The 17,085-nt window shown below is 33.1% G+C and overlaps 1 protein-coding gene across 6 annotated transcripts; it reads right to left on the bottom strand.

Moving 5' to 3' along the window:
* Nucleotides 1-2,612: 2,612 nt before the first annotated feature.
* On the bottom strand, nucleotides 2,613-16,492 carry LOC128239249 (uncharacterized). Of its 6 annotated transcripts, none has more exons than XM_052955809.1 (7): nucleotides 16,353-16,492; nucleotides 13,337-13,407; nucleotides 10,235-10,286; nucleotides 7,916-8,248; nucleotides 7,453-7,590; nucleotides 5,034-5,138; nucleotides 2,613-4,602 (listed from the first exon to the last, which is right to left on the bottom strand). In XM_052955809.1, exons 2-7 carry the CDS (start codon nucleotides 13,370-13,372, stop codon nucleotides 4,562-4,564), a joined length of 705 nt encoding a protein of 234 aa, XP_052811769.1. In that variant the 5' UTR covers nucleotides 13,373-13,407; nucleotides 16,353-16,492; the 3' UTR covers nucleotides 2,613-4,561. The 6 variants fall into 6 exon arrangements, 5 of the variants coding, with proteins under 5 accessions (XP_052811769.1, XP_052811768.1, XP_052811770.1 ...); XM_052955808.1 differs by lacking the exon at nucleotides 10,235-10,286 and adding an exon at nucleotides 15,675-15,833 and having other exon boundaries at nucleotides 13,337-13,434; nucleotides 16,353-16,458; XM_052955810.1 differs by lacking the exon at nucleotides 16,353-16,492 and adding an exon at nucleotides 15,675-15,874.
* Between the last annotated feature and the right edge of the window lie 593 nt (nucleotides 16,493-17,085).

Raw genomic sequence — 17,085 nt, 5'->3', positions numbered from 1 at the left:
ATCGAACATCATTGACCTGTATTTTATTTCGGCAAATGTCGAAGTGTCTTAGTTTGAAGGAGTTACTGACGCCTTTGGATAGCGAAACGACTACATTTAAAAAGCAGATGTTTAGTATCTTCAATTTCTGTGACATAGGCACTGTTTGAGGAAGTTTCGATATGATTATTGTAACGATCGGAATTTAGGTTGCTGCAATTCATACGCATTTGGGCATGAGGAACTGAAGCGGATATTTCACCGTTGATATAAAATGTAGGGGTTAAGGGAACACTATATATTCAATCCATTTTACCTTTGACCGGCAATGATATTGCATCTTTTACGAAGGTGTCAAGATAATTCCACGCCCTCAATACCGATAAACATATAGAATGTGAAAACATTGAGTTATTTTAGGCAACGCTTGAAAGTTTTCTGTTATTTAACGCCTGCAAACTTTGAGGAAGTAGATAAGATGATATCATGTTGTGTTTGTATCTATATTTTAATGTCAGCTTTTCAATTGTTCGTCTATCCGTAAGGGACACCAAGCCAATTTAGTTTAGTAGATCAGTTATTGTTACAGATCGTGTGAGACCGGTAACAATTCGTCAGCCTTATATTGAATTATATATATCGTTTTCTTTTTATAGTGGGCAAATTTTTCCCAACGAAGTTATACGTATTCTAGATGCTGACGAAGATTCGACAAAGATATGTGGTTGAGTGTTTTCTGTTTCGTTTAAAGTTCACAGTTTGCATTGTTCCAATAATTCCAGAAGTTATTGCGATGATATAAGTTATATGTTCCATTCATTTCTGAGTGTCAACTTAAGATGATTTTGGTAAACAACAAATTGAACAACGGCGATAACGAAAAGAAGTATTGGATGATTTCTTTGACGATAGGTCAGAAACATTGCCTCTGTTTAAGCGGGATTAAGGTTAACTTGCGATTGTTAAGGCATTCCTAGGATCTAATCATGGTTTATTACGTATTTTTGCATATTAACGTCAAGGGCGGAAACAGCTTATGAACTGTCGTCTGCAAAGAGAGGAGTTATGCTTAGTATCATTCATATCTCACAGTATTATACTTTGAAATTGCCATACCATAAAAACTGGAGCACGAGAATCAGGTTCAATAGTTTACTTGCTCAAATAATGATATAAACTTTAAATAGTAACAAAACTTATTTGTACAGTTAAGTCAATAAAGATGTGCCCAAAAACATAATTTACCGGCTCAATAACTCGTGTCCGGGCTGTAACTGTCCCTTGTATGAACAGATTTTAAAATAACTTGCCACATGTGTTCCACATACCAAGACGACGTGTCGGGTGCAAGACCCGTGTCCCTACCTCTAAGGTCAAGGTCACACTTAGTGTTTATTCACAATGGAGTGCTGCATATAAGGACATAGAGTATAAGTTGTCGTGTCCGGGCTGTAACTTTCCCTTGTATGGACAGATTTTAAAATAACTTGGCACATGTGTTCCACATACCAAGACGACGTGTCGCATGCAAGCCCGTGTCCCTATCCCTAGGGTCAAGGTCACACTTAGGTGTTTATTCACAATGGAACGCTGCGTATATGAGGACATAGAGTATAGGTTGTCGTGTCCAGGCTGTAATTTTCTCTCGTATGGACAGATTTAAAAATGACTTGCCCCTTGTGTCAGACATACCAAGACGACGTGTCGCGTGCAAGACCCATGTCCCTACCTCTAAGTTCAAGGTCACACTAAGTGTTTATTCACAGTGGAATGCTGCTTATAAGGACATAACAGTGTAGGTTGTCAAGTATGGGTGGTATTTTTTATGTTTAGAGGCAATTTAAAATAACTTGCCATATGTATTTGACACGTAAAGGCAAGATCAACTTTTCATGTATTGACCTTTTTCATAGGTCAATGTCACATTCGGGGGCATTCGTCACATACTGTGACAGCTCTTGTTACGCTTCTGATAAGGTAAGATTCCCATATATAAGAATAATATAACTTTTATGCTAGTTAGATTGACCTTTACGGCATATTCAAACGAAATGCACCGACCAGAAACTGAAATTTGCGATTACGAAAGAACCGGGAGGTTGAAAAACAACGGATTTTTTCCCCTAAAACACGTAAAATACACTGACATGCAAACTTTGCGCATGTATTACAAAGAGAAGCTTAAAATATCATTCCAACCGTTGAAAACTCGTTGAATAAGACGCGTTTTTATCCAAATCGAACGTTTTTTGTTGCGGTACTTCTACTTTCACTTCAAATCACCCTCTTGCAATTTTGATCTTGACCGCGCACTCGGCTTTGTCTTAAATGCAAGAAACGTTTTCATTTGACGGCTACCATCGACTTTCCAGGTTTTAATGACGTAATTGGAAAAGCATTCAAATGTTGTCCAAAGTGAAAGTAGAAATACCGCAACAGAAAACGTTAGTCATTATCTTGACTAAAAATAATAATAATATATATATATTACTGTATCCAGGCGATGTGACGAGCACCTGTGCAGTAAGTGTAAACGTTTATTTTCTGAGATGGTCAGTGTATGAAAGTGTTATTACTTCATGTTATATTCATTCATTACTGATATGTAGTTTAGCCTTGTTATGGGCGTAATGACAAACTATTGATGATAAAAATTCCATAAGTTACATTCATTTTCATGAAAGACATAATGACACAATGAATCAAGTCATAACTAAAAAACACAATGGTTACAAAACTATTAAATTATTAGTAAATAAATACTGTTATATCGGAGTGCTGAGCATTTAATACCATGACATAAACGTGTAGCTACCAATGAAAATTGATGGTTTAAAAATGTTTATGTACAACACTTGTTAATTAAATAGAAGTACAATAAACACAACCAATTACCTCTTGAACATGCACTAGTTCATCTGATTGTAAATATTTACCCCGAAACCGTTTTTAATTTTGGCTTTGTTTTGCTAGATCTATCTCTTGTTTATATGTTGTCCATTATAACAAAACACAGTAATGATTGATAAATATGAATCTAAGATGGCATTCAAAATGAGTAGTTTCAAGTGTACCATTTCGGTTTTTTAAACCAACATTAATACATTCTAGTCAATATCAATATATTTCTGATGTATACATATATTTTGTAAATGTTGAGCAAAAAAGTATATTTAGAAATGTTGCAATACTGACGGTGTTTTTAAGTGATTCCATGTCTTTCGTCTTTGATACTGTAATTAAAACGCGAACAATATTTTAATACGTTAAAAATTTATGAATATTTTAAGCACAAACTATATTAAAGACATGTACCGGTAGTTTCGGTTTCACTTCCTAGACAGCAAAGAAATGGCCCAACTGTCAAGAATGACTAATTATACAATGACAATTACTTGGAGAAGTCCATTAGTTCAATATTGAATGATAAATACTGTTTAAATGCACACTACTAGAACAAAAAACATATATTTGAACCAGAGACACAAAATAACTTACAAACACTACAGAAAACCACAGCTTTATCAATAAATGATAGCTTTTGGACGGACAGTGAATCACGAATTCTTTCGATTACCATATCCTGAAGGACCAAAACTAGAGAACTGATAGTGCATAAAAAATAAAATATCTAAAACGACATCCACACAATCATTAAAATACTTTGTCATCATCTGAATAATCTCTGAATTATAGTTTGCAACGAAAATCCACTAGATAAATAAGTTAACAGACTAGTGTTGCACATAGTATAATACAATGCGATGCCCATTTAAATTTAATTGTTTATAATATCATTGCTACGCAAAGGTGAACATTATCTAAATATATACATATTCGTCATGAAAACATTTGAATGTTCAAATTCAATCAGTCATTAAATAAAACACCCATTTAAGGAATTTATATGTGATTGTATATCACATTGTTCGAAGGTTTTAATAACAATACGATTAAAAGTGTTATTAAGAAAACTTATAAAATAGCAAACACTTAGTACAACTTATAGCATTAGTAATACACACATATTTAATTCAAATACAAAAGTAAAATACATAAGTAAAACCTAACAGATTGAGTATACTAGTGAACAAAGAACAAAATGGTCGTCTTATTCGTACTAAGAGCCCATAATCATCACTATGGTTTAAAATACAACCTACATGAAGTACTAGACTTATGCATTAACCTTTCACGCGTGCTTAAAGTCCGCCTACTGCCACTCATCCGATACACAATCCCTGCGTCAGATTATGCGTTGAAAGTGTGTCAGCCAATGAGGTTATATTCTAAGTCTGTTTAATTAAATGACCTGGCGTAGTTTCTTGATTAAAAGAATAACTCGTTCGCTACGATCACACCGCCCCTTCTTATTCATTAAGAATTTACTTCATGTCATCTAACTATTATATATGCCATACAATTGTGTGTTATTTCCATTACTGTAGATAATAATACACAGTGTAGATTCGCGTATTGAAAAACATGTGTACAGAGCAAGTGTAATAGGTTTACTGTGAATAAAAACACTGATTGGCTGGTTTTTGTCCATTCAATAAGGAAGATCTCACAAAGAATTAAATTACCGCTTCCTATGATTAATGCGTTTCCTGGTTGGAGAACCTTGAAGAGAAAAATAGCATCGATAAATACTTAATAATAATGATTGATCGAACTTTGGAATCTCTGATCTACACTCTGGTCGTAAAACAACCAAATACTGTTATGTATACTTTTATCAAAGGTCAGATGCGTTTACTACTCGACAATTGCCATTGCTTTAACGTTGTATCATACCATTTAAATGCACACCAGGGTTTAAAGATTGCCAGATAAATCGTAATGTTTTGACGGATTTAGAGCAAAAGCAAATACAATATTATAGATTTTGGCAACTAAATCAACACATGATCAGCGCTTTTATAAAACTATCGACGTGTTCTTCAAAACAGGCCAGTTGGATTGTCTTTTTACCAAAGTACATAATCTTAACGTGTGATTATGATACGTTTATGCACTGGATGAACTTCGCTGCTAGAAATGTGTTTGCTTACTTGAGTGTTGTGTTTTCGGGTTGGTTTCAGTTAAAAAAGGTTGTTGTTGTTTATTTTTCCTTAGGCCATCCTCGGTACAGGATTTGATGTCTTTCCCTTCTTTTCCTATGAGAGTAATAAACAAAACAATGCAGATAATTTATACATGGAGTAAGTCTTGTACAATATACATTGTTTTCCAAGCCACATTAAAAGATTAAGTTTTGGATATTAAGTGGACTTTTTTGCTATTTTTAAAGAAATCCATTACTCTTATCTTGAATAAACAAACAATAACTCCACATTCGTTACATAAGCACCATCAAATACAGAAGCAAAATAATAAACACTTCATTTGACACGAAGTTAGTATTTCCATTAATGCACTCGGATACTGTTTGCATATATAGATTACGTAGTGTTATATTACAACTACAAACAACTTTTTATCAATATTGTATTATGTTTGCAAATGTATGTTCATACAGAATATATCTACTATAATTGACACCTGCAGTGCGTGTATTTTTTTCTTTTCATTTAACAGCCGTTTGCAAAATTTAAATGAATTATTTCATTTTTTCGAAGGCAAGAGTTTCTGTATTTGATCGATACTCAAAGTACATTTTGAAACTGAAATATTACAATATAAAAACAATATTTATCTTAATATAACTACAGTCGAACCCATAGTGCATGCTTAAAATTTAGATTTTAAGTAAATGAAGATGTTGTATGATACATATGCAAATTTGGTATTAATTTCACAGAATGATACATTCTTACACAATGTCAAATTTTGTTAACTAAGAATGCGTCGGGCGTCTGTTTAAAGTTTCTGTCAATAAATGGAAAAGAGGCATTGAGTTGTAACTGAAATGATTTCAAAAGGATTATGCTTTTTTATGTACATTTTATTTAGTAAAATAAGAGGGCGGTGAGAATAAAATAGAGTTTTGAGGATTTTATCCTGAATGAAAAAAAACAAACAAACTATTTTGTTTTGTAAGTTATATCTTTTCAATCCCTATACTTAGGTTTACATGTACGCTTTTGAAAGCACGATACGCATGGGTAATCTCCGTGTCGTGGCATAGGCTTTGCTTGCAAAACATCAATTGGTAATTATACTCAATTTGAAATTATTTTTTCCGACAAAGAGTTCGGCATTAATTTAGGTATCATAAATCATTATACAAAACCAGTCGAAGAAACAAAAAGAGGTATTGTGTCACCTTAATTCTCGCTGTCAGCGTCGGTTTAGTCGGCGTCGTTGTTCAAATATGTAACCATGACCATAACTTAAAAGATCGTTTAGGATTTTATTATTACACTTGGTATGTATATACATCATACAACACACTAAAGCATATGTATAATTAGGTCTATGAATCTGGCTTTAAAATTGTCAAGTTGTGCCCCTTGTTCGACTGAAAAATGCAGACATATCGTTGCCTTTCACTCCGCAGAGTAACTGTTGACACAATTTTCATAAACCTTGTGCTTTAATGTCAAGTCAAAAGTATTGTAGTTTTTTAACAGATATTTCAATAAACAAGTTGAACCGGTGCATTATGAAAAGGTTTCCAGTCAAATATAAAGATATGTGTTGAATATCTAGCGTATGCAGCAATACAACAAACAATGTCAGAGGAAATCTAAGGAATGTAAGGCTAAAAGCAAACATCGACTGGGCAAACACTACAAAACCGGAACTATGTTCTGTCAAAAAGTACAACATCAATGTTTATAAATGACGTATTGGATCCACAGGCCCTGGTCATCCGTGTAGCATTTTGTAACAAGTCTTCATTTAGCTAGGCCTCGGGATAATTGGTTCAAAAGAAATGCAGTAGGCTTCAATAAATTAAACTCGCCTATGAAAGAAATGGTGCAGAATGTAAGAATCTCGACCTGATATTGATCTCACTTTTACGGGTTTTTTTTAACAACATTGTATGTATTACTCGTATTTACGAGGGTAATATCCATGTGCACATTCACAAAATGGCAATATTGATGTAATTATCGTCCAGGAATAATCCACGGCACTGTTAGCGACAGTGACTCTAAAAAATTTAAAATGATTTATGCTTCTTATTGTTGATGTTTTATATGGGACTACTTTATTTCGTGCAAATCAATCAGCCTGATTACACCATATGTCATACTTTGTTTTTAAAAATTAGGATATATATTTATGAACCTTTGACTAAGATTTCGACAGTAAAAGAGATATGTCACTATAAGAATCTCAAATGGATGTTAATCTCTTTGTCGAATGTATTTAACACATCATTTGAAAACGATAATAACTCAACAAAGCCGTATTTTTATCGTTACGAATACAGTCCTTTCACAATATTTTATTTATTATAAAACGTTCATGTAAACATTTTGTTATTTAGTTAATTGGAAGTAAGCAAAGCTTAAAACTAACCTTTATAAACCACAATTGCAACAATTGCAATACAAATAAGTATTGCCACAAATTGCAATACAAGCAGAACTATAACCCAAACTGGTAATCCGTCATCCGTCATCGTTCCGGGTTTCTTTTGGTGGCACTCTACTTTCCCTAGAATTAATAGATCGGAAATATTACTTTTAGCAGACACAATGTTTATTCACGGGACTGGCAAAAACAGCTTTCTCGCAGAAATTTGGATACAGTCTTCAGAAGTTTGATCCTAGATTTAATTGGCACGACTTATATAATTGTTAACAATACTCCTGTTCTTAAACTAAAAAATAAATAAAAATAACTCTAAACGCCGAAATAGCGCATCTTATAAATTGACATAACCAGTAAAAGTTTTCTTTATCATAGTATTTATAAATTGTTTTCGTGCGTATGTGGCATGGTATTAAAACATGTGCATAGATCGTTGCGTAAAACCTACCTTTCAGATTTAAAGCAACGAGCGAAGGGCTGAAGCAGCTTGTGATAGGTATTCCTTGAATTGAGACTTCTGTCAAGGTCGATGTAGCTGATGTAATACTAACACTAAAGATATTTCCATCGAAATTATAAATTATAAAAACACATGCTCCGCTAGGAGTCAAAGACACATGAAAATACTTTTTATCGTCTTCGTCCCTGAGTACAGCCTCTGTGTTATAGTCTGCTACCCATTTCCCATTTGCCTGGATGTTTATTATGTCTTTTGGGTCTGACGAACTTATTTTAAAAAACACAGAACCCTGATAAACTCTCACGGTACAGTTTGTTTCATCTGAAAAACAGTTAAAACAAATATTACAAATTTGATGTTGATGAAAGGTTTCTAGTAAGAGACATAATATGTAGTCTAGTTAAATGGTAAGATTAGAGTGCTACTGAGAACACAAAAGTGTGTCCACTAAACAAAAGAATCCAACGACTGTCGTATCCGTCCGCCATATATCAGCTCTTCCATATAAACGGAATCTGGTTTCACTCGGAACCGTTAACGACCTTATTAAAGAGAAAAGTTTATTTCATATTGCTATAACTAAAACCCGGGCGGAAGTACACCGCACCTACACGTGTACAGTTCACGTATTTTACTGTTTAAATTAATGTTTGCCCATGATCATGCTTGTGTATAAATGTATTTGATAATGTTTATATGTATTCTCAATAGCCATATTTAAAGTTTAAAAACGTGCTTTAATAGCCAATACGTGTCTACTTCATATCTGATGTACAAGAAAAGTGTTTCTAAAAGGGATTAAACTAATAATCATCCAGTACATTCAACACCGGTGAATACATTACATTACACACGCGGTCTCGGTCTTAAGTAATACTACAATAATCATTATTTAATCTGCTATCACATCTATAAGGGGTCGGACGTATACCATGCAGCATGGTAAGTTTATATCAAGCGAGATTTATATGTATATACTTTTTGCAATTTATTTAAACTATAAGTATGAGTATATAAAGAACTAACATATTTTTCTTCGATACTATTGCGTTACGCATAAAAAGGTTATTGAAGGGGCAATCTGATTGGTAGTGGAAACGCATGTGTTTAATTCTTTCAGTTTTTGTAATTTTTCTTGGTAAATGGTTGAAACTAGGAGTTTTCTTTAATGCAATACGTTAGGAAATTGTTGAATTTCTTTTTCTTCAAAGTGCTTGATGCAGAATGTTGAAATGATTGATGACAGTTTAAACAATCTTTGTTAATGTATTCTTATGTATGCGTTTGATGTGTATGAGATATGAATCATTTTAAGGATTTATTGTGTTGGTGTTTTCTCTCGTTTACGAAAACAACACTGCTACGATGTCGTTGAACGAAATTGTGGTTAGTCTTTCAGTCTTTCAATATAAAAATCATGATAGACACATTTGGCTCATCAGAAAAGCTAACCTAGTTAAAACAGCAGAATCATCCAATTTCAGGGTTAGTGCCGAGTCATGAATGAAAATTGTTATTGAAAACAAAATACAATGGGCCCTGAAAGGATCATCTTAAACATCAGCTTTCATTTCTAAAAAAAATGCAATCTTTGAGCAAATCTTTTTAACATATATATTACAATGAAATCAATTCTGGCTCAGGAAAAACGAATTAACTCAAGTCAATGTTATAATTATGATGACAATGTGAACCAAATGTATAAGAACTATCTATGTAACCTTCTGTGAGGACTGGCCTTCTCAGTAAGCGTTTAATATGGTGATGGGGTCGTTGCAGACTGCGAAGAGGATGTTCCTGGTGGCATTGATGTTGTGTGAGCATCAAAGATAATTTTTATATCATGTACGTTTTTATATATATATATATATATATATATATATATATATATATATATATATATATATATATATATAATAAAAGTCCAACAGAAAACGTGATGTCTAGATAAAATCAATTGAGAACTAAACTGAGATATTAACTTGTGAAGCATGTGAAGTACTTATATATGTTATATTTTGATTTATAAATACACGAGCAAAGTATCTAAATATTATACACAAATACAGCCAGCCATATGTATGATACTGTAACCCAATGGAAACTGCATGGAAGCACCCAGTAGCCAAAAACCTTTACCATGATGTTAAATGTACTAAGTACTTAGCAAAAAATAAAAGATAATTCATTGAACATTTAGTGGGCTGGAAGCTGAATATATGTCTTCCTTTTCTATTTAAATTTAGAAATTGCTTTTACAATCGCCAAGCAGTTTACACTGTTTAATATGGTACTTGTAGTTCTTACCAAACTTCGAAAAAGCAGAAGCAGCAATTCCAAAAACCATACATGCCAACATCTGTTAATAGATACAAAAAGGCACATGTATACACCAAATGAATGAAAATGTGCAAAGGTCGATTTGTGTATTTGAAGCAAGCAACCGCCTGTAAAAATATAAAACCACAAACACATTTAGCACACATATATTGCGAGTGATAATAGCACAAATAGTATGTTTCCGCTGAAACAAGACTATTATAAGACACCTGTGAGTGTTGGTTTTGCTCAAAGGCAAGTGGGACTCACCCAATACTAAGACATATCTAAATCCCTCCCTTGAAGCAGGGAAAGTTCTTTAGGATGCAGATGTTTCAGGCTTATAGACCGAATAAATCTGACCAAGTCAATGTCTAGGGTGGCAGTCTCACCATGCCTGTCAAACAACTTATTTTTGATTTGTTAGATATAATGTTGTAACATTGATTGTCTGGTGCATTTCTTGATCCAGGTATAGGCAAATACCAGAATATTGCAAATATATTTCTTTTATCATTTCTTTTCTGTTATATCTTACATTACATTCAGCCACATAAGCTGTTTTTACATATTTTTATGTAAATTAATTTGCAATATAACATACATTTAAATAACTATTGTGAAAGTTGTATACCCGTATGTTAATTGAACAGGATATCGACTGAATCCAAAAATTCTATTTTTTGTAATGTTTTTCTTATGTTTAACCCTCAAAAACAAATTGCATAGAACACGACGGTTCTATCCTTCAGGTATGTTATACTATAATGTCCTATCTATTCAATTCAGCAAATCTGGTCATTTTGTTGCAAAATCTTACAAAGTTATTGGCCAATTTCAGAGATTCTCATTTAATTCTTAAACATTTTACCTCACAAATCACGTTTCAGAACATCTGGTAGTTTCTATACTTGAAGGGTATTATACCGCACTATTTTACCTAATAATTGCGGTAATTCTGGTAACTTTTTTGCAAAATTGTACAAAGTTACTGGCAAATTCCAGAAACTTCTCATTTCAATTTAATTATTCAAACAATTGTCCCCAAAAATCATATTTTACAAAATACGGTGTTTTTATACCAGTCTTAATGTATATTATTCTGCAATATAATGTCTAATAAATTAAGAAATTCTGGTAATTTTGTTGCAAAATTTAACACCGTTCTTGCCAAATTCAAGAAGTTCTCACTTTTATTGAATTTTTCAAACATTTTACATAGAAAATCACATTTTGCACCGTGTGATTGTTCTTTACTTTTAGTATGTCAAATGTGGTGCCTAATATGTCACAAATCCCCTAAAATAATTTCTGTTCATTTTTCCCCCATTTTTATATTTTTCCTGAACTGATGTAGTAAAAATAAACCATTACCTTTTCTTATTACCGTATAAAGGATCAAGGTGGTTGTCAGCTAAGATATTTATATAACAATATATTCTGAAGATCGTAAGTCATTGATAAATTAAGCATACAAAATATGAAAATAAAAAAAATATAAATCCGTAATTCTAGCCATGGCCAAAGAAATGTAAAACATTTTATGGTGAGTTCATAGATAAGACTACATTTTGAATTAAGATTATTTCAGTTGAACTATTACAAAAAATTCAAATGTATCACTAGAAATTGCAATCACTTATAACTCATGTGCCTTTGAGTATTAAAATAAACGTGAGTCGTGAGTGCATATACGGTGGTGTCAAGCCATTAAGCAGGCAATATGCTCGGGCAGACCTTTAAAAAAATACAACAACAATCCTAAATCATTAGTAACATTTATGCCAAAAGCTACAGAAACAAGCTCAGTAGCAAAACGTTTAAACATAAACCCGGTTTAATGGCACTGGGTAAACGCCAAAGACATAGAACATAAAATCACAAACAAGAAACATGGAAGAACAGCACAGCACTCCACAAGCAGCTCAGTGTATACATAATATAAATAAACAAGAGGGCACTGAAGGCCCTGAAACGCTAACCTGATCCAATAAAGATCATCAACAATAACTTTTTGATCAAGTTCCATAAACATATGGTCATAAATGTGGCCTCTAGAGAGTTAAAATACTTTTCCTATTATTTGACCTGGTGACCTAGTTTTTGACCGCACATGACCCAGATTCAAACTGGGCCTAGAGCTAATCAAAATAAACATTCTGACTAAGTTTCATAAACATACAGTCATAAATGTAACATCTAGAGTGCTAACAAGCTTTTCTTATGATTTTAACTGGTGACCTAGTTTTTATTCGTACATGACCTAGATTTAAACTTGACCTAAAGAGTATTAATATAAACATTCTGACCAAATTTCATGAAGATACAGTCATAAATAATACCTCTAGAGTGTCAACAAGATTTTCCTTCAATTTGACCTGGTGACCTAGTTTTTATCCGCACATGACCCAGAATCAAACTTTTTCTAGAGAGTAATAATATTAACATTCTGACCAAGATTCCTGAAGATAAAGTCATAAATGTGACCTCTACAGTGTTAACAAGCTTTTCCTTTAATTTGACCTGGTGACCTAGTTTTTAACCCCAGATGACCAAATATCGAATTCCTCCAAGATTTTATGAAGGGTAACATTCTGACGAAGTTTCATCAAGATTGTGCCCAAATTGTGACCTCTAGAGTGTTAACAGTCAAATTGTTGACGACGGACGATGGACGAGGACGAAGGACGACGACGGACGACGGACATAGGGCGATCACAATAGCTATTATTATCAGGTGAGCTAAAAACTAGGTATGTTTATCAAGGAGTTTTGGGTACCGCCATGGAACTGTCAGTAAAATGTAAATTTACTGGGGGTTTAAAACAGTTTATGTGCACAAACCACAATCTTATCCCAACAATCCTAAATACAGATAAAACGCAAACCTTTTTTCTCCGTAGAAGCGACGATTTTTGCGGCAATGTTGTTCGTCCAATGTACTTGACATTAAGTGATACTCAACGGTGTTTAGTTAAATGGATTGTTTATGTCGGTATGCTAAATATGCAACATGATTAGTAGGAATATACATTAGGTAATGGTAGGTATAATGAAAATCTCTAATATAAGGTTTTGGTTAATACTCACCAAGATCAACTGAAGGAGCATGCTGAACTTGTTCATTCTTTTTTACTCTCGGTATAAAGAGGGTACAGGTTCTGAAAATGTACTCTTTCTGTTGAACACTGTTAAATGAAGATAACAAAACATTAACAGAAATTTACAATTTATTTAACAAACAATCAGTTTCTTTTGTCATTTTACATCAAATTTGAACGTGAAATACATATTATTATTAGATTTTCAGAAAATGGACCTGCAACAGATAAATTGAGCCCGCATTTAGATCATACATTATTCACAGCTAAATTCAGAGTAACTATCAGGATTTTAATTTGGCTTAAGGCAATATTCCCTTCATTTATCGATACAGATATTTCAGTGTAGTTTGTGCCTCTAAGAAGGGTCAATATTTGATTTCATGATTACTTTGCGTTTCCCTGTGGTATTTCTTTCTATTATTCATTATGTCTGTTTGTACACTCACGTAAATGTCACATTGTACTACCTTTTTCACCACGTTTCCAGTCAAACGAACTCTGACCTGTATATGGAACTGCCTTTATTAGTTGAAAGACAGAATGTTGTTATGTGTCAGCAAAGCCCACCTAATATATGCAAATCCGGCCATGACATTGATATTGTGTTCATTATATATTTCAATGATTTGAGCTTATGTACTTATTCTACCCCACACATCGTTAATTCAAACTTTACCTATAAAGCTGAGTTTGATTTGTTATGCTTCGATAAAAAATAAACTTCCTTTTGTGTTCAGAAGTTGAGTTGTATATTTCTATAAATCAAGGCCATACAATGCGTGCCCTTGGTTTAAACAATATATATTAGCAGAAAGACAACTTATTTACCTAGGTAACATTATATGAAAAAAAATAATGAATATACAAAATAAAACAAAAGCTAAGAAGCTCATACTAAGTCTCGTTTCTGTCATCCTGGCATGCTCCTGATAATGTCTGGCACACCGTTAAGGCATTTCAGATTAATTCGGCCGTGGTGGAAAACTCTATATTCGCGTTATGACGTCAGTAAACATCATCGCACGAGCTTTTTTTGTGAAATGCAAAAAAAAAACGTTTTTTTTCTATTTATTTTTTCACAAAAAAGTAAATCAAGGAAAACTTGAAAAATATCAATCATGTGTGTTCGGTCCGGATGAAAAAATCCGACCCTCGGTCACGCCGCATAGCCGGTAACTCAGCAAGCGTGGCAACGCAGGTACCCTCGGCTCAGATTTTCCTATCCGGACCGGAAACACATGACATATATTATTAGTACAGGCTGTTGTGTTTAATAAAATATTAACCAAAAATGAGATAGAAGGATATGAGGCAAGAGAATGGTGAAGTGGAGTATTTGATTATATGGAATAATTTAAGGAAAAGGGAGTTGCCAGGACAGGTCAATGGTCGATTCGTTGACTTTCTTCTACTTGGAGGAAGTCAAAATCGTTCAGTTTGAATATAGCGCTGAATCTGTCTGAATATCAGTATGCATGTATGACGAGTGGTTTCCTAAAACCAATAGTGTTTTGGAGAGACATGGGCCTGAACACGGATAACTGGTCAAATAGATTATATATGTGAGCATGATGTATCGGACAGGTGAGAAAGTAACAGTTTTGTATCCTCAAATTCTCCGTTATGGCAATGGGGTTAACGAGAACGTTTTTGGAGAACAGATTTACGTTAAGACTGCTACATAAGCAGTCAAGGCCGGGAGGGTAAGTCAGATAGAATAGATTTTTTTAAATCGCTCGTGCATGACGTTATCGGATTTCTAACAAATATTTTTTCCCGCAGGTTTTTACGAGTACTACTTAAATTTTGAATGTTACTCTTTATTAAACCTTTATATAATAAAATGGGCATAGCGCTATTTAATTTTAGCATTAATGATACAGCTGTGTCCCTACGCAGTACTATATGTATGCTGTAAAATGGAGAAGTTTTCTTGTAATATTTGGATTCTAGTAGAATCAAACACACATCTAGGTTAAAACAACCAACCAATAGTTTAATGTTTCATAGTCATTCACGGCTTCAATAGTGTATATAACCTATTTATCGACAGTGCGATTGTACATAAAAGAATGATCTGTGGATTGCAAACATCAAATCATGTTTACAAGCATGACATCGATATCGAATGTTTAATAAGGGCACATGTTTTTGCAGTTTATGAGAATATGATCAAGTTTATAAAGTGATATTCGATATGTAAAGTGTGTTAATATTGTTTAACACTATACGGTATATTGAATGCTCGTATAGACAAAATTTGTAAATAGAAAATGTAGTTTTATATTTGTTTAGTATTGTTTTTATGAGAAATTTCAACTTACATCAAACACATGGAAGGCAGGTTGGTTTATGAAACGATCAACCGAAATACTGTCGTCTGCTTTAAACCAATGTGTTACTAATAATATCGCCTGAATACACAATTTAAACTCATGTGATCCCTCTTGTGGTTAACGATGAACTGATAAATCAGCTGAAATCTGATAGAGTTATGTTATTTGATTGGTTTATGAATACAAATGTCTATTAAGATCACAATGACTATTAAACTACTACTACTTAAACTGGTTTAACCCAATATACCCTGTCTCAATCAAATTGCGTATTTAGCCAATGTTTATGCATGTCTTGTTTTGATTTATGTGTCAGTGTACTTAAAATAGATTTTCGGTTTTTCAAGAGTGTCGTTAAAGCCCTAAATCGCCCAACCGTCCTCTGACAAATGTGTCACTGAATATAAGTTATGAAGTTCAAATGAAAAAAAGAAGTATTTCAAGTTGAATTTAATATTCAACTTGAAACGTGGTTTACACATTCAAAACATGTTTATTCAAACAAGTCAACAAATAAAAAAATCAACCAAATAAATCAGATAAGAATGCTACGAATCCATAAAACGTGTATATCATAAAATTAAATACATTTCCCAGCATGTCTTAAATGAAAAAAGAATTAATCAGATATAAACCAGTTAAATATACCAGTGTCAATAGTTCTACCTGTATTAGAAATTTTGAAATCAAGGAAGACAAGCAATATATCCAAGTCCACAAAACTGCAGATCAATCTAAAATTCTAGCTTCTCCAAAACTCAGCAAGGATTCCACTTTAAGTCGAACTGAACTGTGTTTTGACAGCCAATACAATTAGGAAACTTCAAGTGGAATCCCAGGTGTGTGTATATGTTTGGTAATGGGATTTTCAGTATTGCATCATTCGAAACAGCTGGATTATTTAACTTGTCATGGGCTAATTAATAAAAGGGTTATTGTCATTGCTTGTCCTTAAATTACAATTGACAAACACAATTATTAACCTCACTTTATATAAGCAATATATTTATAAGTAATGTGTAATGAATGCTTCCGACGTTTTGTAAAAATATCGTTCAAATTAAGTTACAACCGATAATAATTCTCAAAACTTATCAAGAAGCTTATCACGCAATATATTTTAGAAATGTTTTTATTATCAGATGTGATATTTTTTGCATACGGATGACATTGTCTCTGATCTTTTGACATACGTTATATCGTTAAAGCAACAGATAAACAACGTCGATTATGTGTACAGTTTTGAAAACAAATATCGAAGTTGTCCTCGGATGACACTGATATTGACACTTGATTGATCCTTTGACTAACTTTTTTACTTTTAAAATTAATTTTCTGAAAAGGACCTTGACTGTGACCTTTTGACCTACTTTCTTTCTTGTGAAGCTACAACACTGAA

This window comes from Mya arenaria, chromosome 6 (genome assembly GCF_026914265.1).
Source record: "Mya arenaria isolate MELC-2E11 chromosome 6, ASM2691426v1".
NCBI lineage: Eukaryota > Metazoa > Mollusca > Bivalvia > Myida > Myidae > Mya > Mya arenaria.
Note: the sequence above shows the minus strand (reverse complement) of the source record. Positions and strands in the feature narration are given on the sequence as shown.